The 26283-nt window shown below is 43.4% G+C and overlaps 1 protein-coding gene across 3 annotated transcripts in view; it reads left to right on the top strand.

Annotated features, from left to right (window-relative positions):
- CRTC3 (CREB regulated transcription coactivator 3) overlaps positions 1-26283 on the top strand; it is an 84493-nt gene that overhangs the window by 11299 nt on the left and 46911 nt on the right. For all 3 annotated transcript variants that reach the window (XM_004617573.2, XM_004617572.2, XM_055142721.1), the window contains exon 2: positions 684-782. In XM_004617573.2, the coding sequence (XP_004617630.1) occupies positions 684-782 (99 nt within the window). The remainder of the gene's footprint in view (positions 1-683; positions 783-26283) is intronic.

Genomic DNA, 26283 nt, shown 5'->3' with positions numbered 1-26283 from the left:
TTTCTTTACCCTAATTAACAATATCCAATGTCAGTGAGTTTCTTGTGAAACTGTTTTCTCATTTATACTTAGATCTTTGAAAAAACGTTTTGGTTGTATGTACTTAGAGCTGTCAGATGCTCAGACTTATAATCACTCTTTAGAGTATGTCCTAAAGAAATGATTCAGAAGAAGTAATGTCATATAGTCAGTAAGAATTTTGTTTTGTAGATAGGTTTGATATAAGCATGCAGAACTGTGCATGTGTTGTGATCACAAACGAGCAGTTTTTATACATAGATATAAATGAAAAGCATTTTATGTGTTAGAGTCACAGCAGTCACTAAGAAATTTTTTTCTCTTTTTAAAATTTTATTTTTATTTATTTTGCCGTTCTAGCCCAAGAAATTATTTTCTTACCATTAAAGATTATGCCTGTATGCCTACAAATATACGACGGAAACCTGGCAAGAGAACCTTACCTTCATGTTGTGTGAGGCATTTGCAACATGGACAAATTCTTTCCAAAAATAGACTAATCAAAACCCAGAAAGCACCGGAAACCTGGAGGTTTTAAGTAGAGAAGAAATTGAAACTGAGACTTTCACTCTTGAACCGTTTCACTACAAAACACCGTACTTTGAAGCTTCTTTCAGATCCCTCGCTGACATCTCTCACCAGTCTTGAAATCCCTTTGTTTCCAGGTTCAGTTTCAGAAGCTTCAGCAGCTGCGCCTCACACAGTATCACGGAGGATCCTTACCCAATGTGAGCCAACTTCGGAGCAGTACGGCCGAGTTTCAGGTACCTTCTGATCAAGGCTTTCTTTGAACTGAGGTGAATGTAAGAAGACAGGCAAGGATTAAACTTAAACAGCTCATATCTTGAAGAATAAATTGAGTCTGAGTAGAGTTAGTGCTGTTCTGTACGTTTCCTCTTTCCTGGTTTCTGCAGCACAGGTTTTTGTCATTTTACAAATGGTCTAAGGGAGCAGTTGCTAATAGCAAAGTAATGCCAGGTGCATCTGTAATGGAAATTTTTCTAGTATATTAGAAGGGGAAAGAAACAGATGTAATTAATTTTAATGCCCAGATTAGCTCAGTATATCTAAAATGTTATTTCAGCATATAGCCTGTTTGAAAAACTTAATGAGTTAGTTTATATTCTTTTGGAGGGACAAATGTTGAAATCTGATGTTTTTATATTATATTTTAATTATTATAAAGTAATGATTACTTTATGCCACTACTCTGTTGGACAGCTGTGATCTAAGGCAGGAGTAAGTGTGGTGGGTAGGATCCTTTAATAATATTTGTCCCAGGGGCTGGATCAATAGCACAGTGGGTAGGGCATTTGCCTTGCACGCGGCCGACCCGGGTTCGATTCCCAGCATCTCATATGGTCCCCTGAGCACCTCTAGGAATGGTTCCTGAGTGCATGAACCAGGAGTGACCCCTGTGCATTGCTGGGTATGACCCAAAAAAGAAAAAACAGACAAACAACAATTTGTCCAAACTTTAATCATTTTTATCAGTAAAGATCCTTCTTCAGGCCAATATGAAATCAGACTGCCTTTGATATCTTAGTATCTTAAAATTTAGGAGACTATCCTTCAAATGACACAATTTGAGATTTGGTATTAAAAATCAAACTATGATTGTTTGTTTTTATTTGGGGACCACACCTGATAGTGTTTAGGGCTTACTCCTGGCTCTGCACTAGTGGGGTCACTGGGATCACACCTGGAATCGCTCCTGGCAGGGCACATGAGACCTATGGGGTGCTGGGGATTAAACCCAGGCAAGCCTTCCCTACTGTGCTATTGTTCTGGCCCCTAAACTTTATGATTAAACATACATCATTTATTGGCATGCCTTGCCCCTTTAAAAGTACTGTCTCTTGTGAAAATTAGGTTCACTTGTTCGATGATGTCCAAGAGACTTCCATTCGAACATGCTAATAGAACACTTTTTATTTTTTAAGATTTTATTTTCTTTCTTTTGTGGCCACACCTGGTCAGCACTCAGGGAACCATGTGGTGCCAGGGAACCTTTGCATGTTAGACTTCCTGCATGCAAAGCCTGTGCTAAGTCTATTGAGCTATCTCTTTAACCCCTGCTCCAAACATAGCAGTTTTAAACTTAGTGGTGATTATAGGCCAGGGATATAGCTCACTGGTATAGCACTTCCCTTGCATGTGTATGAAACCCTGAGCTCAAATCCTAATATCACATTAACTCCCAAGAACTGAGCTAGGAGTAGCCCTGAATAAATCAAGTTTGGCCTAAATCTAAATCTGTCCCTGTCCTCCCCCATCCCGCCAAATCATAATGGTGTTTAGAGGAACCTGAATGTATTTGTGCCTTGTTGCACTTGAATATACTGTTGTCTGTAATATAATGACATTGAGAGCTCATTGTACTTTTGCTTATATTAGCAATATACTCCTCTCTTCACCAGAGAAATATCTTCTGTTAGCCTGTTAGATTCAGTATCCATATTGAAGTAGACCTCTGCTTTATGCTGGATTTCAGGCTGCAGAAAAGAGCATAGTTGAAGCTTGCTGAGTTTGGGATCCTGGTTTTATGGTAGGTACCTTATGACTGAGAGGAGTACTGAATTTACCCTATGTCCTGCTCGTGTTGCACCAGGAATGGGATGAAGTAAAGGCCTTGTCAGGACTCTTTTCTTTGAATACTGTTTTACTTTGAAAAACCACAAACTTAGAAAAAAGTTTCAAGTGTAGTACAAGTAACTTTTCTTCTCCTTGAAAATAAGTTCTCACGGGGCTGGAGCAATAGCACAGTGGGTAGGGCATTTGCCTTGCACACGGCCGACCCGGGTTCGATTCCCAGCATCCCATATGGTCCCCTGAGTACCGCCAGGAGTGATTCCTGAGTGCAGAGTCAGGAGTAACCCCTGAGCATCGCTGGGTGTGACCCAAAAAGAAAAAAAAAAAGAAAATAAGTTCTCACCTAATGTTGTATCAACCCCAAATATTTCATTGTGTATTTCCTATAGCACGAACATTGTCCTACATAAACAAAATAGAGCCATGAAAATTAGGAAACTAACAAGGCCAAGGTACCTTGTAATCCCTGAGCAGCACCAGGTGTGACCAGAACACACACAGAAGGAAATTCACAATGATCATTCTGTTTGGGGGTTGTTTTGGTTTTTGGTCTCACCTGGAGATGCTTAGGAGTTTCTGGATCTGTGTTTAGGAGTCACTCCTGGTGGCACTGGAGGAACCATATGTGATACTAGAGATCAAACCTGGCCCTCTTGGATGCAAAGCATCTTTTGAACATCTTTCCAGCCAACAGTGCTCATTCTTTTCATTCATTCTTACATTTGATCCATTCAAGTCTCACCATTACTGTTCTCTGTGACACAAGGATCTGGCTCAGAATCATGTGTATTTAGTCAGTCTTCTTAATCTCCTTCAGTCTGGGAAGAGTTTTCTTTCATTTTTGACATTGAAAAAATTGTTGTTTACTTTTGTGACCTTGCCACTTTTGAAGATTACAGTGCAGTTATTTTTTTGGTCTTTCTCGGTTATTTAGTTTCAGAATATGCACCTTTGGCAGGAATAGTGGTTTTCCTGCTGTTACTGTATTCCATTATGTGATTTCCATCTGTCCTGTTACAATTGCTGTTCAATTTTATTACTTGGTTAAGTTTGTCAGACTTGTCCCTTCTAAGTTACTCTTTCCCTACATAGTTCATAAATATTTTGTGAGGAGATACTTTACCCTGATCAAGCACTCAGTTGTTTATTTATATTTAGTTTTATAGTTTATTTGGTGGATTATAATTATAATTTTTACTATTGTTTTGAGCCTCATATTATTTTTGATTAGATCTAGTAGAGGCCTCTTTGTAGGATTCTTGACAAACTAAGAAGGAAAGGGAATCCTGGAAGCACAGGTTTTTTTTTTTTTTTTTCCGCTTTTTAGGTCACACCCGGCAATGCACAGGGGTTACTCCTGGCTCTGCACTCAGGAATTACCCCTGGCACTGCTCAGGGGACCATATGGGATGCTGGGAATCGAGCCCGGGTCGGCCGCGTGCAAGGCAAACTCCTTACCCGCTGTGCTGTCGCTCCAGCCCCAGCACAGGTTTTTCTTAAAGTTAATTTTTGTTTGTTTTTGGGCCACACCTGGAAGTGCTTAGGTTTATTCTGGACTCTGTGCTGCGGGATCACGCCTAGTGGTCTTGGGAGACCATCTGGTGTGCCAGGGATTGAACCCAGGTCAGTTGTATGCAAGGCAAGTACTCTACCCAATGTACTATTGCTCAAATTTTTATATTACCCATTTAAGTTCAGTAGTGTAAATTACATTTACATTGCTGTTCAAGCATTCTGAATTATTTATCTTTTAGAACTGAAACCTATCCCCATTGAATAACCTTTCCATTTCCTCCTCCAGCCCCTGGCAACACTATTTTAGATCATCTCTATGAATATGAGGACTCTGGGGATCTCTTATAATAAGGGGAAATCATACAATACTTGTCATTTTGTGGCTGGCTTACTTCACGTAGCTTAATATCCTTAAGGCTCATCCATGTTGACATCCATGTGACGGGATTTCCTTTTTATTTTTTTAAGGCTGAATAATACTCTATTGTATGTATACGCTATGTTTTATTTCTATCTTTTTCCCTCCCTTCTCTTCCCCCTTCTTCCTTTCCCTTCCAGTCACACCCAGTGGTATGAGCTTATTCCTGGCTGTGTGTACTCAGGGATCTCTTCTCATAGTGCTCCAGGTGCTGTTTTTTTTTGTTTTTTTTTTAATCTCTGCTGCCCAACTTTTCTCTCTTTATATATTGATAGATATTTGGGTTACTTGCACCTCTAGGGTATTGTGAATAGTGCTTCAGTGAACATGGTGTGCAAATATCTCTCGGTACATGCCATCTTGGGGTTATGGTGGGCCACTCCTGAGGTGCTCAGGACTACTCAGGGCTCTGTGCTCGGTGCTTCGGTACTATATGTGGTGTGTGGATTGATCAGCTGCATTCAAGGCAAGCACCTTCCCTCTTATACTGGCTGTCTGGCCCAAGAACTTGCTTTCTTTTCTTTATGGGAGGAGGATTGGGGAGTTGGGGATAGCTAGAAGGGGATTAGCTTGATTATGTGATAATTCTGTTTTCAGTATGTTTGAGGAAGCTCCATTTCTGCTTTCCACAGCAATTGCCCCACCTTCACACTCCTACCACTGGTGTTCAGAGTTATGATCTTGCCAACACTTGTTATTTTCTGGGGTTTTGTTGTTGTTATTATTTGGGGTCATATCTGACTGTGTTCAGGGCTATTCCTGACTTTGTGCTCAGAGATCATTCCTAGTGGTGCCAGGAATAGAATCTGGCTTGACTGTGTGCAAGTCAAGCACTTTTGTACTCTTTCCACCCTGTATTTTTTGTTTTTGTCTTTTTTGAGGGGGACTGGGGAAGGGATGCCCTGAAGCACCACTTTGGGTGATTCTTTGTCAGCTGTACTGACAACTGACTGAGTTGTGTTGCTGCTTGGACCCTGTAGTGCTGGGGGTCATATGGGCCATCTGGTGCTCAGGGCTTATTTATTTATGCGATAGCACATCGGGTAGGGCATTTTCCTTGCACTTGGCCAACCTGCGTTAGATTCCCCCATCCCTCTAGGAGAGCCCGGCAAGTTACTGAGAGTATCCTGCCTGCACCGTAGAGCCTGGCTAGCTACCCGTGGCATATTCGATATGCCAAAAACAGTAACAAGTCTCACGATGGAGATGTTACTGGTGCCTGCTCTAGCAAATCAATGAACAACGGGAAGACAGTGCTACTGTCTTCATTTGTTTTTATCAGTGCTACATTTATTTTTATCAGTCATCCTCACTATCTTATTGTGGTTCTTATTTGCATTTTCCTAGTGACTAATGGTATTGAGTATTTTTTTATATGCTTATTTACTATTCTGGTGAAAAACTATTCAAATCTTTTCCCCCAAAATTATTGGAGGACGGTGGCTGGAAGTCAAACCCAGGATCTCATGCCTGTCTGGCAAGTGCTGTACTGCTGGACTGTAGGTGGACCACGTAGATCCCTGACTCAGTTGAGTGCTTTTACTCAATTTTTAAATCAAGTTATTCATCTTCTCATTATTGAGTTGTGAGAGTTTTAAAAATATTTCAAAGTTTATTTCTCTATTTCTTGTGTGGTTCTGAGGAGAATAGGGACACACCTGGTGCTGGTGGGGCCAAGAGGTGCTGGGATTAAACTCCAAACCTCACACCTGTAGACACCTGTGCTGCCACATGATCAACACCGCAGCCCTGGAGACTGTTTCTTTCTCAGATTGTAATTTTTCAGATACTATCTCCCAGCCTGTGACTTGTCCTTTCATTTTCTTAAAGTCTCAAAGTGCAAAAGAGCAGAAAATTTTAACTTTGAAGAATTCCAGTTTATGGGTTTTATTATTTGAAACTCTTGTTTGTGTTTGGGCCACACCCAGTGCTCAGGGCTTACTGCTTACTCTGTGCTCCATTCCGGGTGGTGTTTGGAGGACCTTATGGTATGCTGGGATTGAACCCAGTTTGGCTGTGTGCAAGGAAAATGACTTCTCCACTGCATTATCCCTCTAGTCTCTTGTATTTTTTTTTTTTTGTGGGATGGAGCTATAAGCACTCCCCGTAACGTATTCATATGCCAAAACAAGTAACAATAATGGGTCTCATTCCCCTGACCCTGAAAGAGCCTCCAGTGCAGCACTTTTGGGAAGGACGAGTAAAGAGAGGCTTCTAAAATCTCAGGGCTAGGACGAATGGAGACTTTACTGAGACCGCTGGAGAAAATCGATGATCAATGGGATGATGATGATGATGATGATGATGATGATGATGATGATGATGATGATGATGATGTGGGATGGAGCACCACACTGGGTATTGCTCAGTGGATTGTGCAGTGATATCTGCTCCAGTTCTTTCTCTATTTCCCTCATATCTTTTTAAAATATTTATTTATTTATTTATTTATTGGTTTTTGGGTCACACCCGGCGATGCACAGGGGTTACTCCTGGCTCTGCACTCAGGAATCAACCCCTGGCAGTGCTCAGGGGACCATATGGGATGCTGGGATTAGAACCCGGGTGGGCCGAGTGCAAGGCAAACACCCTACCCGCTGTGCTATCGCTCCAGCCCCAATATTTTTTAATTTTTAAATTTTATTTTCACAAGGTTGTTCACATTGATTACATTCAATATTTTAACACCAATCCCACCACCATTACACCTTCCCATTACCATTATCTCGAATTTTCCCACCACCACTCAAACGTGCCTGCCACAGGCAGATGCTTGATAATTTATTTTCTATTGCTTATTATGAATATTATGAGCTGCGCACTCTTGGAATTCTAAAACTGTAAATGATTGGGGTCTGGAGACATCTTGGTAGTAAGCTAATGCTTTCTGAGATTCATTTGCCAGTCTCTGGATCAAGGCCATTAATTTGCTGAAATGGCACCTGGAGGCAGTTTGTGGGCGTGACAGCCAGGCCCTCAAAGGGGCGGGAGACTGGAAGGGACAGCCCCATCCCCACTGCATTGTTTCTTGGGAGTCTTCAGTCTCTGGTCCCCAGTACTTGGATTTTTTCTGAAAGTTTGTGGCTACCAGGGGTTCATTTGGGGTAGGCAGAGAGAGAACACCTGCTCTATCTGAGGTGCCCGGGTGAAATCGACTCTGCAGGGGGCCTGGAGAAATCTCTGGTGAGCTGCTGTCTTCCGGGATTCACTGCTGGGTCTTTGGATCAAGGCAGTTGACGTGCTTAAAAAATTCTCTTATATCTTTTTGAATATATATATATCTTTTTGAATATATATATATATATATACCAACTCAAACTTTCCCAAACTGCTTCTGATAATCCTTAGCAAAGGGCGGAGCAGTAATCAGGGCTAGTTAGGGTTACAGGCAGGGCCTGCCATATGTACAGTGAAGACAGAAGAGGAAATAGGCATTATCTTCTCTGAGAGCTCAGGCTGACTCATCTCATTAGGGAAGAGTTCATCGTTTTCTCTGGCCTGTTCCAACTGTAGTGCCTTGTTCACTACAAGGTTTGACTCGATTGTGAGGTAGCTGTGGAGAGAGACAGATTCTTCCTGTACATGACTAGCAGGGTATAGTTATAACTTTTCCTTGCCTTCCTGGGGTATTGAGGTATGACTGTGCAGTGCCAAGAATTGAACCTGGGACCTCACACATGCCAGGCAGTCACTCTACCACTTGATCCACATCTGCAGCCTTAAAACTGTAGGCTTTTGGTTAAATTTTGGCATTTAAAATAAAGATAAAAGGGAGTGATACCATTAACAAATCAAAATGACTGTATAAAAATATACAATATAACTTATTCTTTAAAAATCTAAGATATGTTTTTGGGACTGGAAAGATAGTAAGAGAGTTAAGGCTCTTCTCTTGCATATAACAGACTCCAATTCTATTCCTGGCATTACCTGGTCCCCTAAGCATTTCCAGGAGTAACCTCTGAGCACAGATCTGGGAAAACACTAGAGCACTGCCAGGTGTTATCCAAAAACCCAGCCCCTCCTCCAATAAAATAAAAAAGCTAAGATGCCTTTTAAACTATTCATAAACCATTTTAAAAATGTGTGCGTTTTGCTTTAGTTTGTTTTGGGGCTACACCTGTCTGTGATTGGATTTTATTCCTAGCTCTGTGCTTAGGGATCACTTCTGGTGTGCTGGGGTCGATATGGGCTGCCAGGGTTTTAACCCAGTTCAGCCACATGCAAGACAAATACCCTACTCACTGGACTATTGCTCCAAGTGTGTGTGTTTTGCACTGGGGATCAGACTCAGCTTTCCACATCCGCAGCCTATGCTCTACCACTGAACCACATCCTCAGCCTCATAGCAGCATTTACACCCTATTATAAAAGTGACACTTGTGTTATTATAGAAAACAGGTAATATTCCTATTGATCTTGGCCTTTTTTTTTTTTCAAGAATTTTGCTATGACTATATCCTTTTTTTTTTTTTTGGTGTGTGTGTGGGGGGCACCCAGCAGTGCTCAGAAGCTACTCCCAGGGGGCGTTAGGGGAAGGGAGGTACTCCTGGTAGCTCTTCAGGGATCATTTAGTGCTCAAATTCAAGTCTCCTGAATGACCACTGATCTTCATTGAACACTGTCAGCTCTGTGCCCTGGCCTGAACAGTTGTCTGCAGCCACTGACCCCTCTTTGATGGAGGGACTGCTCTGCCCTATGCCCTGGATGACCACAGAGTCTGGGAGACTCCTGGAAGAGTCTCCTCAGAGACCTCAAACAGCCCCTGTACCATCTGTGGTCTTCAGGAACTCTGCCTCTACCTTTACCTCTCAGCTCCTCAATCTTCCTGGCCTCCCTCATCGCTGTCTGGAATTTAAGTAGCTACTGGAATTTAAGTAGCTCCTTGCTCTAGATCTGCTTCCTTTAGACCCTGCCTGGGGGTAAGGCTGCTGGTATAATGTGGAGAGTGGCAACTTGCTCTCTTGATCTTTATCCTTAAGATCACCATGCTGATTTTCTAAAATGTAAAATAGGGCTAATATTTATCTATATGATAAAATGAGATTTTGGGAGACAAAGAGATATTGACCAAAAGATTTGGGAGCTGCAGTGAGTTAAGGGATATAAGTTATAAAGATAATTGATTTCTTCCCAAGCCACTAACTACATTTTGTTGGTATGTATTCATTCGTCATAGTTTGTGGCTTTTGTGGGCATAGGCATTTAACTCAAAACTTAAAAGTGAGAGGGAATTTTGTTCCAAGGTCGTGACCCTTCGCCAGCCCTGCTCTTGAGTGCAGCATGCTCTCTGCCAGCCCTGAAACACTACCCTTTAATCCAAATACTGTTAGATGTGTTGAGATAGGGCAGTGACCTTGGGCTTCTGCCTGCAATTTAAAGACCACATTCACACATTCTTTCAGCATGCATTATTTTCAGGGAAGATTTTTCCTGTCTACTACCATCTTTTTGTGTTTTGTCTTAGTTTCTTTTTCAAATAATGACTTTTCTTCTGGTCTTGTCCCTAAATTCTCTCTAGATCTGTGCCTCCAAACACCACACTCTTTGCATTTATAGTTCTCTGTGTTTGGTTTGCTTACTAGTCTGCCTTTGATTTTAACTTCCAGCAGCCCAAGGAAATAGTGAGAAGCACAGAAAGCTAGGAGCTTGCTTAATAGCTTTGGAATGTGCATCTGTCCTAAAATAGGAGCCGTCACCAAAAATACAGTGTCATATTTTTAATACATATTTGAGTTGTGCTTTTCCCCCTTCCTTTTTATCTAACCATATGTGTTGAAGAAATTAGAGAATGAAAGAGAAAAGTAAACCATCCGTGGTTCCTGGGAGTTGGGCACAAAGACCTTTGAAATGATAAAAGTGGCAGGGACGTGTTGGCTCCACACACTGAATTAGGAACATCTGCGACCATGAAAACTTGAACAAGAGAATTGGCATCCTGCCACTTGTATTCTGCCTTTGACATGCTACCAATTATTCCTGCAAAAGAGGGTCAGGGATAGCCTGGATACTCCAAATACTGTTCACAAGATCAAATTGTAATCCATTCATTTAACATTTCTACAAAGGAACAGTAGGAAGAGATGGGAACTTCTCAAAGCCAGTGGTCTGTTTGAAAAAGAAAAAATGTGGAACTAAAGAGATAGTAGTGTGGGTAGGGCATTTGCCCTGCACGAGTGCCTAACTGGGGTTCGATCCCCAGCATCCTATATGGTCTACTGAGCACCTCCAGGACTAATTATTGAGTGCAGAGCCAGGAGTAATCCGTGAGCATCACTGGGTATGGCCCAAAAACAGAAAAAGAAAAGCTGTTTAGGACAAAGGTGCCAATGTGCGTTTTGCCTTAAAATAAAAGTTTGAGGGACCAGGGAGATGACTCAAAGGACAAGAGTGCATGTAGGAAGTAGGAGCCCTGAGTTTAATTTCTGGAACTGTATGGTCCCCTGAGTACCACCAGGAGTGATGCCTGAGCACTGTCCCAGGAGTATTTCCTTGAACACTGCCAGATATGACCGCAAAACAAAAGCAAATGGAAACAATAAAAGTTTTAGGGCAATACAGAGGCTGCACAGTATGTCCGTCAAAGGCCACACTCTGAATGCAGATCTGGTCTCTGCCATTTTCTAGTCCTGAGACATTGGGCAGACTCTTCCAGCATCTTTTCTTTCCCTGTGGTTTCTCACCTGGACAGTGAGGGTCGGGACTGAGAGCAATCACATGCCCAGCATTATTACAGGGGTGCATGTGGAGGGTTCCTCTGACTCCTACATGCTGCCACACCATATTTTTTCACCCCCTCTTGCCAACATGCACATGGGGTTCTGGCCCTGCCTCTTCCACCCCACTCACCACTTGTGTCTGGAAGCTTCTACTGTACAGGCTGGAATGCAGAGGCCTCCACCAGCGGGCATGGGAAGTGCCCTGTGTAGGCCTGCAGTGGCAGATGCTGTGTCCCTGCTGTGACTGTGCGCTTTTAAACTCAGGCATCACCACTGCGATATTAAATCTCTTTTGTGGATTGTGCCACCACAGTTTGTTCTCATAAATAGGCTACCAATGCTTAGCATTATTATTTGTTTGCTTGCTTTTGGGCCATACTTGGTTATGTTTAGGGCTTACTCTTGGCTCTGTGCTCAGGAGATCATGCCTGGTGGGTTCAGGGGACTCTATGGGACCCCTCAGGGGACCCCAAATTAGTTGTGGGCAAGGTACATGCCTTTCTTACCCACTGTTCTCTTTCTTCCATACTTATCCATATTTCTTTAATTAGAAATGACCATTCCAGTGTTTTTTTTCATGTATTTTTCAAATGTAATTTTAATAAAAATATAACATGCATTATATTTTTTAATCATTTCTTACATGTTGGACATTTTTGAAGATTCCAGTATTTCTCAGTTAAAAACAACTTAGTAAAATTACATTTATTTTTGGTGTTGGTCATCTGTGTTTCTGATCATAGATTTCCATGGGTAGAATTAGTTATAGAGCAGAAATAGATATAAGGTTATTAACACATGTGGCTTTGTTGCCTTTTGGCAAAGATATTTAACCTAACCATTTTTTAAATTTGGCCTCTAACTGATTTGAATGTGTGTTATCTTAACTACAGGAAACACTTAGCCTTTGCAGATCTAACATTCCAACTGTTGACTATTCAAAAATGACTCCAAAGTTCATGACATTAAGTCGTTTGCATATTTACTGAGGCAGAGAATTTAATTCCGGGCTTTGAGACTGGTGTGCAGAGTTGGTCTGTCCCTGGATTGGCAGGTGATAAAGGCTACTCTGCACACATTTCATGGCTCTCTGCAGAACTTGCCATATACTGCTTCACAGTTCTTCAGTCTTTAATGTAGAGAGCTTTTGAGAAAATGGGAAAGACTTTAGTTTAAGGTGTACAAATAAATAGAAGTCTGTGACAGTCAAAGATGTCACTAAAGGAAAAAGAACTGTACAGATATTACACTATGAAAATAGAAGATTTGCAAAGTTATGCTCTCTAATTCACTTGATAGTATGTGTTCACTTGTCATTTCTAAAATATAAACCAAAATTTTTTTAGTGGTAACTGAAGAAATTATTCTAATTATGAAATTGTTATATATTTATATACACACAGATATATATCTTTGTGATTAAGTAGGATACTAAATATATTGAGATCATTACAGAAGGGCTACAGATACTTGATTTAACTTAGTTTTTTGGCCAACACAGTGGTACTTAGGGGTTGTTCCTAGCTCTGTGCTCAGGGGGTTGCTGCCATTGGTGCAGGGGGCCTTAAGATGTAACAGACAGATGACTAGGGTTAGCTACATGCAAGGCATGTGCTTTAATCCTTGTATTATCTCTCCAGCTTTAATTAACTTAATTGGGGGGTTGGAACCCTACCCAGCAGTGTTGGGGTGCTACTTCCACCTCTGGCTAGGGTAGTGGTGGGGATGCTCATGGTGGAGGTGCTCTTGGTGGGGTCCAGAGGACCCCTGAGGTTCAAACCATTGTCAGCTGTACACAGGCAAGCACCTTAACTTCTATACTTTCTCTCTGACTCCTAAATTTAAAAGATCTTTGTATTTTGGTGAGAATATCTTACACTGTAACTAGGAAAGTATGTAGAAAACAATTTGATCAGAATCTAGGAGCCTGAGAATAAACCTAGCAATAGAGGTCTTGCTGAGTGAGACCACTCCCAAGTTAACCTCTGCTTAATCTTGTGCTTCTTTTTTTTAAATATTTTATTTATTTTTAATTAGTGAATCAACGTGAGGGTACAGTTACAGATTTATACATTTTTGTGCTCATGTTTCCCCCATACAAAGTTCGAGAACCCATCCCTTTACCAGTGCCCATTCTCTACCACCAGTAAACCCAGCATCTCTCCCACCCTCCCCAGTCCCGTCTCCCCCCACCCCACACTGCCATTATGGCAGGGTATTCCCTTTTGATCTCTCTCTCTCTGATTAGGTGTTGTGGTTTGCAATAAAGGTGTTGAGTGGCCATTGTGTTCAGTCTCTAGTCTATATTTGGCACACATCACCCTTTCCCCGCGTGACCTCCGATCACATTTTACTTGGTGTTCCCTTCTCTGAGTTGCCCAGAATGAGAGACCAGCCTCCAAGCCATGGAGACAACCTCCTGGTACTTATTTTAATCTTGTGTTTCTAAGTGAAAGCCTCCTCTCACCAGGCAATTTCTAGCATCATAGCTCCTCAGCCTTATTTTTTTTTCCTGTGGGGGTGGTGGGAGGAGGATTAGGAGACCGCACCCTGTGGGACTCTGGGGCTATTCCCAGCTCTGCTTGCTCCCAACAGTGCTTGGGGACCTTGTGGTGGTGGGGATTGAACCCAGGCTTCCTGTATGCAACTGTGTGCTCTCAGCCCATTGAGCAGTCTTCCTGGTCTTCCCCACTTGTTTGAACCATACAGCTTGAGGTTGCTTTCTCTCCTTGGGCACCAGGGATGGTGGTAGCTGCATTTGCCTCCCATCTGACCCCAGAATGTCCCTTGTGTTTATTTCCCAGTTCCTTGGCAAACTGTAAAGAGTCCAGCATCTATCCTTTTCCTCCGTCTTCACCTTGTACCCCAAATGTCAGATGCAGATAAACTGGTGCCCCTTGTTGGAAGGAGTTGTATTTCTACGTGCCTAGGCCTCTTCTAAAGTGCTCTGCATGTGGCCCTGTGCAGTGTGTGAGAGACACAGAATCAGCCTTGAAGGTGCCTTTTGATGTGATTTAGACAAACATGGGTCTGTTTGGTTTCCGTCTTCCTTTGTAGCCTCTCCCCCAAGGGCCCCTCACCTGCCAGCCTCTAGGACCAAGCCCAATTTGAGGCAGATAACTGAACTGCCTTATACTCTGTAATTTGGCCTCTAGTACCACTGTTGGCCTTGTGCCCTAGTGCTGATAACTGGACTCCTGTGTGGTTCTTGGGTGCCAGATTTCCATGGTAACCTGCCTCATATCCCTGTGCCTTGTTTTTATCTGCCTTTCTCCCAGGGGCTGAAGTCCTGGCCTGAAACACAGTGACCAGTACGCTTTTCCTGATGACAACAACCCACTTTGCCTTTCTGATTGGATCCCAGCGCCCTAGATTTCTTGTTGTCGGGGCTGCCACCGGGAAGCCTCTTATCTCAGTAAATGGCAACTCTGTTCCTTCAGTTACTCAGTCCAAAACCTGGAGTCCTCCCCAACTCCTCACAACTCTCACATCCCAAATCTGAGCTGCCACAAATTCTTGGTTCTAAATTTAAAAATTGTCTCAAATCTTAGGGCTGGAGAGATAATGCAGCGGGGAGGGAGCTCACCTTGAACATAGCTGGTCCAGGTTTTATCCCCAGCATCTCATATGGTCCCCTGTACACCCAGGAAAATTCCTGAGTGCAGAACCAGGAGTAACCTCTGAACATTGCTGGATGTGCCCCCCCCAAAAAAAAAAAAATCTCAAACCTGACCACCCTAGGCTGAGCCCTACCATCTCTGCCTGGATTCTGACAGTAACTTTCTGACTGGTCTGCTGACTTCTGTCCTTGGCCCTTTCAGTTATTTTCAGCAGTGTCATCCCAGTGATTCTTTTGAAGATGAGCCAGATTTGATCACTTTTTTTTGCATCTCACTCAGTGAAAAGCAGTGCTTGCAAGCCCCAGTTATCCTCTACTTGCACCTGCTACCTGTCTTTCCACACTCTTCCTCATTTCATGCCGGCCATATTGGCGTTTTTCTCTGTTACTTTAGTCTCATTTATAATCTTTCTCTGACAGGAACGTTCCCTACCAGATGTCTGAATGTCTTGCAACCTCACTTGGCTCTTTACTCAAATCTTGCCCGTTAGTGAGAGATGGGAACCATTCTCCCCATTTTTCTGCTTAATTTTTTTTTCTCCTTCTCACTATCTAATGTACTCTATTTTTTCTTATGTGTTTATCTTATTTATATTCTCTTTTCCATTAGAATGTAAGTCCCGTGGGGGCAAAGGCACTTTGGTTCATAGCTGAATTTTCAGTGTCTGGCACAGTGCCCGCCTGAGGCATGAGCTCATTAAATATTTGTTGAATGAATGAATCAGATAGCTGAGTACTTGCCATGTGTCAGCCCTGCTCCAAGAATTTTATATGTGTTTTCTTGTCAACTTCTCACAATATTGTCTCATTTGATGGTATTTTTTTCTTCTTTTTCTCTTTTTTTAAAACAGTTTTTTTTTTTTTTTAGTTTGGTTTTGGGTCATTTCTGGCAGTTCTCAGGACTTACTCCTGGCTCTGCTCAGGAATCACTCCTGGTGGGCTCGGGAGACCATATGGGTTGCTGAGGATCGAATTCAGGTCGGCTGTGTGCAAGGCAAGTGCCCTACCCACTGTTCTATTGCTCTGGCCCTATTTTGATGGTACTTATTTTTGGGGGGTCACACCCGGTGATGCACAGGGGTTACTCTTGACTCACTCAGGAGTTACTCCTGGCGGTGCCTGGAGGACCATATGGGATGCTGGGAATTGAACCCAGGTTGCCCACGTGCAAGGCAAATGCCCTACCTGCTGTGCTATCACTCCAGCTCTTTGATGGTACTTTTGATTCCTAATTTGCAGTTGAGAAAACTTGAGTTTAGCTAGGCAGATTTTAGGACTTGACCAAGAGAATCTGAGCCACCGCACAAAAACTTGAATTGGGGCCATGTTAGAACGACCAGAGACTTTGTTATTGGATATATCTCTATCCTGATCTGAGCTCTTATTATCAGTTACATGGTTGAATTAAATCTTTACAAGCCTCAATTTTCTCAGTTTTAAAATATAAATGATTTGACCCTCATGGAACATCATGTGTGACATCATGCATAAGATCAGGAGTGTGTGTCTTCATGTTCATTTGCTCCAGGACTTGTGTGGATGACTTGTTTGTTTTTGTTTGGGGCCACATCTGGCAGTGCTTAGGACTTACTCCTGGCTCTGCTTTCAGGGATCACTCCTGGTGTGCTTGGAGGACCATGTAGGGAACTCAGATCAGCTACATGCAAGACAAGCACCCTTCCCACTGTACTATTACTCTGGCCTCTAAAGGGTGGCTTTTTTCAAATGAAAAATTGAATATTCAGATTCTTCTAGGAATTTCCTGTTAACAAATGGAGATTTTATTATTATTATTTTTTAAATTCTTGTAAGTTATAAGAGTTCTTTGAACATTAGAAATATATCTCTTTGTGTTACTAATAGTTTTTTTGTATTGTCTCCTGTCTTTCAATCTTATTTTTTGTTTTTATTTATAAATCTGTCCTTCTAGTTCATTAAAGGTCCAGTGTTCTGAGTTGATTAAATTAATAAGAATATATATTGGATGTTGGGGACTGAACCCAGATCAGCTGCATGCAAGCCATGTGCCCTACCCACTGTGTTAATGTTGCAACTCCAGAATGCAGGTTTACTAATTCAATATATATTTACTGAGCTTTAGAATATTGGTGGTTGTTCATTCCATTGGGGCAGATCTTGATCCTGACTTTCAGTTTGTGTCACTGATGGCGACTCTCAGCTGTGGTTTCAGCAGATTCTTGAAAAACACTTTCCAGACTTTGGCCACATAATCAGAAAGTTCAAAAGTGTTCTGGGATTTATAGGCCTGGCCCCAAATGATCTGGCCTTGTTTCTTCTCTGTGGGCAGTTGATTTTTGCTCACTCCACCCTGCCTGCTGAGTCCAGCCTGAACTGTGTTGAAGATGAGCACCTCAGGTCTCCCTTGTGCAGTGAACTCCATAATAGCTTCAGAAACTGCAGGCAGAATTCGGGTGGCCAGAGCCTGGGCATTACCTTGGCAATCCTGTGACTTCAGCTCCAGCTGTGCAAATCCTCAGAGGGTGTGGTGGGGCAGGAAGAGCACGGAAGCTACTTGCTCCCTCCCTGGGTCCTATAACATTTGAATCTGAAAATACTAGTGGCCTTGAATGACTTGCCAGTGCTTTTGTATTCACCTCACAGATTCAGATCCAGTCAGTGGAAGGTCTCATACAAGAACTCCTTTTTTGTTTTGTTTTGTTTTTTGTTTACTTGTTTGTTTGGGGGCCATACCTGACAGTGCTCAGGGATTACTCATGGCTCTGTGCTCAAGGATCATTCCTTGTTGGCTTGGAGGACCTTATGAGGTGCCGGGGAGTGAACCTAGGTTTGCTGCATGCAAGGCAGTTGCTCTACTCACTGTACTGTCACTCTAGCTCCTCCTACAAGAGCTCTTTTTTTCCTTGTTTTTTTTTTTTGTTTGTTTGTTTTTTGGGTCACATCCGGTGTTGCACAGGGGTCACTCCTGGCTCTGCACTCAGGAATTACCCTTAGTGGTGCTCAGGGGACCATATGGGATGCTGAGAATCGAATCCGGGTCAGCCGCGTGCAAGGCAAACGCCCTACCCACTGTGCTATCACTCCAGCCCCTGGACAAGAACTCTTATATGCCACTGGTAATAGGTGCAACCAGTGAATCTCTCAGATTTACCCAAGACTTGTTTCCAGAAGGAAGCCATAGTAATTCTCCACGGGGCTCTGCTGCCTGTGTCTACTACCTCAAGCACACAGTTCTCACATTCTGGTGTGAGTCACCAGGATGGTCAAAAGAACAGTCCCTATGGTCAGACCACTTTCCCCACTCATGGGCATTTGGACCCATACAAGATCCTTCACCTCTTCATGCCAGAGCTCACTCCTCATGAGATTAGCCACAAAATAGTACCTAACAGGCACTTGTGAGGATTAAGTTGTGAATACATGTGTGTCCTTAGAACAATGCCCAGTGGAAGTTATTGCTCAATAAGTATGGCGAAGTTCCTGGTACAGACGTAGCTCCCGTTGAATAAAATACTAGAAGCTGGGCGCACTCCTCTCTAAGTGTGTTGTTCACACCTTGTAGCTATTGTTTTCCCTTCTTCCATTGCAGCTCCCCCTTCTAAGACTAGAGGAATGAGCTTTGGCTGTTTCTACAAAGACTTTCAAATTGCAGACCAATTATGTCCTGCTTGTTCATCACTTGAATAGATAAAACTACTTCTCCTAGAAGTCCCATCAGCTTGTCCTGGCTCAGCCAGACAGTATGTTGACATCCCCACCCTGTTTGGTTTCCAGAGAAGCAGAGCACAGACCTGAGAGAAGCTGGACTGAGGAGGGGGAGGGGGTGCGGTGCAGAGCCAGCCTCAGGACTGCTCCCATTTCTCTGGGTTCCTTTACCACCAGGTCTCCATGTTAAGCTAAAGTGAATTAATAGGAAACAGTCTTCTTATCTTTCTCCTTGAATACAGCCTCTGCTCCAAGTCGTAAGAGGGAGAAGAGGCATGTTGAAAGCACGACTGTCTCTAATGGAACTTCTGAGTTCTCATAGTTTTTTGACAGTAGAGCTGTCCAAAGTGTCCCAATTCCCTGCAAAATTTCACAATACCCAGGAGTAAGAATTGGTTCTTGTGTTATGAAATAACCAGTTTTTATAGTTTAAATGTTAAAATGAAGCTTGAGTTGTTTATGGTTGCTTTGGACAGTTTCCAAGAGCCAGGATAACATCTGTAGAAGATTCTACACAGGCCTCGATGCCAGACACCAAAGTGGTTCCCTGTTCAAAGACATTAGTCTGTGTTTCAGGGAACTCCCTGGGTGTAGACAGCAGCCAGCTGAAGAATCAGCCCAGCTCTCTCCTGTCTGAACCACAGCCCCCTGTGTGGGTGGAATTTCACAAAGCTCTCCCACCCGCTTTCCCCTGCTACCTCTGTGGGGGTAGGCATGATGTGATCAACAAACCCAGCCACCGGAGTGTGGGGAGAAGCAGTGTGCTATGTGTCCTGTGTCTTGAACAGTGCTAAGTGACTGGATTCAAACCCAGGATTTTTTTGTTGTTGTTGTTTTGTTTTGCTTTTTGGGTCACACCCGGCAATGCACAGGGGTCACTCCTGGCTCATGCACTCAGGAGTTAACCCTTGGTGGTGCTCAGGGGACATATGGGATGTTGGGATTCGGCCACGTGCAAGGCAAACACCCTACCCGCTGTGCTATTGCTCCAGCCCCTCAAACCCAGGTTTATCTTTTCCAAGCCGTTGCTCTTATTTTGTCAATTAAACAAATCTAAGTACACAAAGTCGGTTTGTTTTCAGTTAGGAAAAGTGTATTCTTTTTCTTAGTTTGGACAGATGCCTTTTTGCTAGTCTCCTGGGACAATCAAAAGTCCAGTTTACTGAGACTTTTCAACAGTTTTATTTTTTGGTTTTGTTTTTGTGTATTTGGGGCCATATCCAGGAATGCTCAAGGCTTCCTTCTGGCTCTGTGCTCAGGGATCACTTCTGGCAGTGTTTGTGGGACCATATGCATTGCTGGGAATTGAAGCCAGGTTGGCTGCATGCAAAGCAGACATCTTGCCCTTGTACTTACTGTCTCTCCAGCCCCACTGTAACTTTGGTTTGTGATGTTTCCTTTCATATTATACTCAGTTTCTTTATTTCCTTCACTACCTGAGAAGTAGTTTTGCTAGTTTAATCGCCCCTTCAGCCATGATCAGTATTTTCTTTTCTTGACTCTCTATAAGTCTGTTCTTGGTTTACTCTTTTTCTTTTCTTTTTAAGTCACATACCCAGCAGTGCTCAGGGGTTACTCCTGGCTCCACACTCACATTGCCGGGTGTGCCTGCCCCTCCAAAATAAAAATAATAGAAGAGGAAGGAGCAGGCCAGCCCAAATCACTCCTGGTGGGGTTGGGGGTCTACCATAAGCAGGACAAGCACTCTACCCTGCTGTACTATCACACTGCTTCCCTGCCCCCCCCCTTTCCCCTTGGGTCACTCTTTCCTTTGAATTAAGATTTTCTTACCTTGGAACTTGGTCAGGAAAGACCCAGATGGGAAGGCTAATGCCAGAGTGGCAGAGGGGTCAGTTAATAAAAGGAGGAGGCGACTGGGCTGGAGTGATAGTACAGCCAATAGGGTGCTTGTTTTGCAGTTGTCTGCCAACCTGGTTTCAATTCCCGGCATCCCATGTGGTCCCACAAGCACATCCAGGAGTAATTCCTGAGTACTAAGCCAGGAGTAACCCCTGATCATTTGCCAGGTGTGCCTGCCCCTCAAAAATAAAAATAATAGAAGAGGAAGGAGCAGGCCAGCCCAAAGGTTGGCATGAGCAGACAGGCCATTTAGGCTGTGGTTCTCTTCCTGGGGCATCTGAGGAGAACAACTGAGTCTGGGGATGCAATGGCCTGTGGAACCGAGGATCTGCTTTAGAAATAGAGCCACACTTACCTCAGCCTCTCTTGAACCATCTCAGCAGTCCTGAACCAGCTCTGTCTGGGACAAGTTGTGGGAGTTGTTTAGAATTCGCATAGAACTCTTATTCAAATAACTTAAAACCGAGGGAATATTAACAGGGGACCAGTTAGAGGAAGCATAACCTAGCTATGACTGGCTGCTAATTATGTACAGCTGTCATTTAGAATAGAGATCTTTCCTGTTTACCACCTGTGCTGGCAGATGAATCCAAGTTTTTAGGGCCAGAACAGACTCTGTCACTCTTTTGTTTAACATTAGTATTAGAGGTCAGAAAATTGAAACCATGAAAAATTAAATGACTGGCTTGTTTCTCAGCTTCTAAGTGGCTGATGTTTAAATCAGATTCCAAAGGTTTTCATCCACCTAAAACATTGGATTCAGGCCCCTGCCCTTTGTTTCAAATGTAATGGGAAAGGACATTTTTCTCCCTGCTGCCATCCCCTGTACCATACATGCATCGTGATCACTGTTGCTGCCACTTCACCATCACCACTACAGGGCACAGGGACTAGACTGGCATCTCCCACCAGACTTTGTTGTGGAGCTCTTTTATGGTTTAGTTTGGTTTTGGGGCCACGTGGAGTGGCACTCAAGGGAACATGTGGTTCTAGAGATGGAGCTGGGGGCCTCCCGTGTGCCCCAGCTCCATCTACATTTTCTGATCTTTCCAGTGACCCCAGAAGTAGATCCTGTCACTGTCTACAGGGGACGGCAGTGGGCAAGAAGGATTAAGCAGCTCTCCTAGTTCCCACGGCCATAAATGGTCAAGCCAGATTTCAAGTCAGGCTCCAATTCTGGAGTTGGCTCGTAAACTGCTGATGATCCTTCCGGCAGCCTTTTTGTTCTTTTGTTGGATTACTAAAACAGGACTGTTTTCTCGAATGGAGAAGCTGAAACCTGTTGAGGAAATTCAGGCAGGGTATTTCTTGAAGAAAAAAATACCATTTCCTTGTTCTTCATTTGTTAATCCTGTGACATCATCAGGGCTGGTACTGACTTTGCTTCGCTTCATGCGAATGAAGTGGAGACAGCTCATGTGGGATATATAAAGCTGTTGGTAGGACGAGAAATCTGACCCTCCTCTTGGGTTCTCTGCTCTTGGATTCACCTGCTCCTATCTGCCTGTGTGATCTTCCCTCCCTACCACCACACACAGGGTGGAACTGAGAACCCCAGGAAATCCCTGCGTTATAGCAGGCTTCTCTTCTCTTTCCTTTTCCTTTTGGATTTTGGGCCATTTCTGGTGGTACTCAGAGGATATTTCTGGCTCAGTGTTTGGAGGTCATGCCCTCCAGTGGTGCTTGGGGACTATATCTGACATACAAAACATGTGCTTCAACCCTTTAAGCCATCTTCCCAGTCCCTAACTTCTGTTGATTATCGTCTTTCACTATATACCCTGTTTTACCCACCATCTAAATAACCTTGACTATGAAACTAGTTTTCAAGTTATCTCTTACCCTTTGGACTTGTCTTTATTTGCTATGGACAGAAAAATCAGAACATCTTTTGGGAGTATGTCTGGTTGTTCTAAATGATGACAACACATGGGCCCAAACAATGAGATGCCGTAACTGGAGGGGTTAGTGTTGGACTCAGGGTTAGGCAGCTTGGGTTCAAAGCTTGTCCCCACCCTTCATGAGCCTTACATTCCAGAACTTGAAGCTTTCTAAGCCTCTGTTTCCTCCTCTTCATATGGGAGTAATGATAGTTTCTCAGGTTGCTGTGGAGACTCAGTGAGATGATATATATGAAGCATCTCATGCTGTGTCTGGCGCATTGCAAGTGCCAACAAAAATTACTTATTAACAAAATAATGATTTGGGGCTGAAGCGGTAGCACAGTGGGTAGGGCGTTTGCCCTGCACGCGGCTGACCTGGGTTCGATTCCCAGCATCCCATATGGACCCCTGAGCACTGCCAGGAGTAATTCCTGAATGCAGAGCCTGGAGTAACCTCTGTGCATCACCGGGTGTGACCCAAAAAGCAAAAAACAAATAGAAAAAACTAGTGATTTAGTCAATTTTCAATTTAAAAGAGAAGTTTGAGTTGATACTCAAATGTTATTAGGGATAATAAAATTTGTTCTTATGTGCTCTATTAAAGACATAAATTGGTATATCTTTTTCAGAGGCACTTAGGAGTATGTATAAAAGGTACTAACATATTACTATTGTTTAGTGAATTCTTTTGTGATGCTATCCTAAGAAAAACTCAAGAGCTTGGGGCTGGAGCAGTAGTATAACAGTAGGACACTTACCTTACACACTGCTGGTCTGGGTTCAAACTCTGGCACCCTATATGGCCCTCTGCACCTGCTAGGAGTGATCCCAATGTGGCGAGCCAGCAGTAAGCCCTGAGTGTTTTCAGGTGTGCCCTCCCCACAAAAAAAAAAAGTAAGACTTTATTTGAATAAAATAAGATATGTCTGTTCAGTATTATTCAGTGTTATTAGCACAGACAGGAATAGCCTCTGAGCACTGCTGGAAGTGGCCCAACCCCCGTCTGAGATAGTATGGTGACACAGACAGGCAAGACTGCTGCTTGGTGGAACTTTATTTCAATGGGAGAGGCTGAGGAGAGATGCAATGAGTCCAGAGAGGAGACAGAACCTGAAGACGCTTCTCCTAATTCAAATGCACATTGGAGGTGGAAGGCCACGAAGGCTTCCTGGATGAAGAGGTATCTGAAGAGGTATCAGAATCCATGGGTTCTGTGCGTGAAAGTTGGAGTGGGAATATTCGAGTAAAAGAAACATCATTTAGCAGAGCTCAGCATAAAAGAGAGCATGTCCTGTTTGAGGAATTGGAAGTTTGTGAGACTGGAATATAACTTAATCTGAGGTGGGGGTGGGCAGCAACGAGGCTGGAGAGAGAAGCAGGAACCAAATCACCACAGGTCTTACTTTCTTATCACGGACCTTAGATTCTGTCTAAGGGCAGTGTGAACACATGTACGTATTTGCTTCCCTTGTTCACTTATTGGAGCAATAGCACAGCAGTTGGGCATTTGCCTTTCACGCAGCTGACCCGAGTTCGATTCCTCTGCCCCTCTCGGAGAGCCCGGCAAGCTATCGAGAGTATTGAGCCCGCGTGGCAGAGCCTGGCAAGTTACCCGTGTGTATTGGATATGCCAAAAACTGTAACAATAAGTCTCTCAATGAGAGACGTTACTGGTGCCCGCTCGAACAAATCGATGAGCAACAGAGTGACAGTGACAAAATGTTAGTCATGTTGAGGTTGGAGCAGAAGAACAGCGGATAGAATGCTTGCCTTGTACATGGCCAATCTGGGTTCAATCCGTGGCACCCCATTTAGTCCCCTGAGCACTGCCAGGAGTGACCCTTGAGTGCAGAGAGAGCCAAAAGTATGCCCGGAGCATCGTTGGGTGTATCCCAAAAACAAAACAAGAAAGCTATGCGTGTATGTCACAAAACTCAGTGGTAGAAAAGTATCTCCCTCAGTCCCTCCCTCAGTCCTCATCCCTTGAGATTCTTCCTGCTGTTTCTTTTGCACTCTTCTGGAAGTTTTATACATATGTACTTTCTCTTACATGAGTAGAATCCTCCCGTGTGAAATAATTTCAGCCTTAAAAACGTAAGTTGAGGGGACAGGAGAGGTAGTAAAGGGGTAATGCACTTGCCTTGCAAGTGCCTATCCTAAAGACAGATACTATTTTTTTTTTTTGGCTTTTTGGGTCACACCCAGCTATGATGCACAGGGGTTACTCCTGGCTTTGTGCTCAGGAATTATGCCTGGCAGTGCTCAAGGGACCATATGGGATGCTGGGAATCGAACCTGGGTCGGTCACGTGTAAGGCAAACGCCCTACCTGTTGTACTATCACTTCAGCCCCAAGACAGATACTTTTTAGTGGCTGCAGTGCATCCCTTAAGTAGTTTCCCTTCATTCACTGAATCAGTTTTTTACAGAGGTTAAGTGAATAAGTTAAAAAGGTTTTTCACTCTTAAAAGCCAGGTTCTGCAGTGTCTACCATTGGTATATAGTTTGGTGGGTGTTCATGTAAGAGTCTCTGAAGGATGTTTCTAGGAGTAAAATAGCTGGGTGAGAGGGTTTGTACCTTTAAGAGTCAGGTAGAGGGCTAGAGAGCTAGTACAGAAGTTGTGCTTGCCTTGCATGTAGCCAACACGGGTTCGAGTCCCTGGCATCACCAAGTACTGTGAGGAGTGATTCCTGAGCACCACTGGTGTGGCCCAAAAACAAAAACAAAAGATGGATGTTAAGGTAGATATTAAAAATTGAGTCCCTATGAAGACAGTTGCAGTTCTGCTTCTATAGTAGTAAAGCATTTTGAAGTTTTCTTGATTTTCTTTGGCCATTTGTATTTTGTAGCCTCTATTTTTAAGTCTTTTGCTTGCTTTCCTATTGAGTACTTTATTTTCTAAAGAACTATTTAATGTATTTTAAGAACAATCATCTTTTGGGCTGGAGAGCTGTTATCGTGGGTAAAGGTGCTTGCCTTGCATGCAGCTTGTCCAGGTTTGATCCCCGGCACCACTTTGATCTATTGAGCACTACCAGGAGTAAGCCCGGAGCACAGTGGGTGTGCACTTTCCCCCTCTCCCCCACTAGCCACCCGCCAAACAAATCACCTTTTGAGTATCTCTTCACTGTGTAACAAACTACCACAAGCCTCAAGCTCAGTGGTTTAAACAATAAACATTTGAACAGTTCTTGTGGTCAAAGTCTGATTATGGCTTATCAGTCTTCTCTGCCTCAGGATCTCAGGATGCAGTACAGATACTGGCAGAGACTGTGGTCTCATCAGAGGTTGACCTGAAAATGTACTTCCCAGCTCTGGGTTGGCAGAATGAATTTCCTGTGGTTTGGGAGGGACTGAGGCAGCAGGGCCTCACCAAGACTGCGCCCAGGTCCTACAACCACCACACTTCCTGGCTCTGTGGACTCTGTAATGCGGCCACTTCCTTCTTGGCAGCTTGCTTCTTCCAGGCCAAGTGAGCATCTCTTTAGCAGCCTGCAGTAAGACAGAACCTGTTACAGTCTCCTAACATTATCAGGCATCATCAAACATATCACTGTTGCCACATCCCAACAGTGAAATGCAGAGAAATGCAGAGGTGTCGAGTGCCAGAAGGTCCGGGATGTTGGGACACATTAAGTTCATCTACCACGACCTGCTATACACAATTCCAGATACTTTTTCAGTCCAGTAAAAAAAATATTTTTTCTTTTTAAAATTTAATTTTGGGGGCCCGGGGAGATAGAACAGTGGGTAGGGTGCTTACTTTGCACATAGCCAACCTGGGTTCAATACCCAGCAACCCATGTAGTCCCCCAAGCCTGTCGGGAGTGATCCCTGAGCTCAGAGCCAGGAGTAAGCGTATCTCTGAGCACTGCTGAGTGTGACTCCAAAATGAAAACATTTTTTTTTAATTAAGGCACCATGATTTACAAAGTTATTCATAGTTTCAGGCATATATGTTCTAGCACGAATCCC

This window comes from Sorex araneus, chromosome 6, assembly GCF_027595985.1.
Source record: "Sorex araneus isolate mSorAra2 chromosome 6, mSorAra2.pri, whole genome shotgun sequence".
In the NCBI taxonomy this organism is placed as follows: Eukaryota; Metazoa; Chordata; class Mammalia; order Eulipotyphla; family Soricidae; genus Sorex; species Sorex araneus.
The sequence above is the reverse complement of the archived record's forward strand: the minus strand, read 5'-3'. Positions and strand labels throughout refer to the sequence as shown.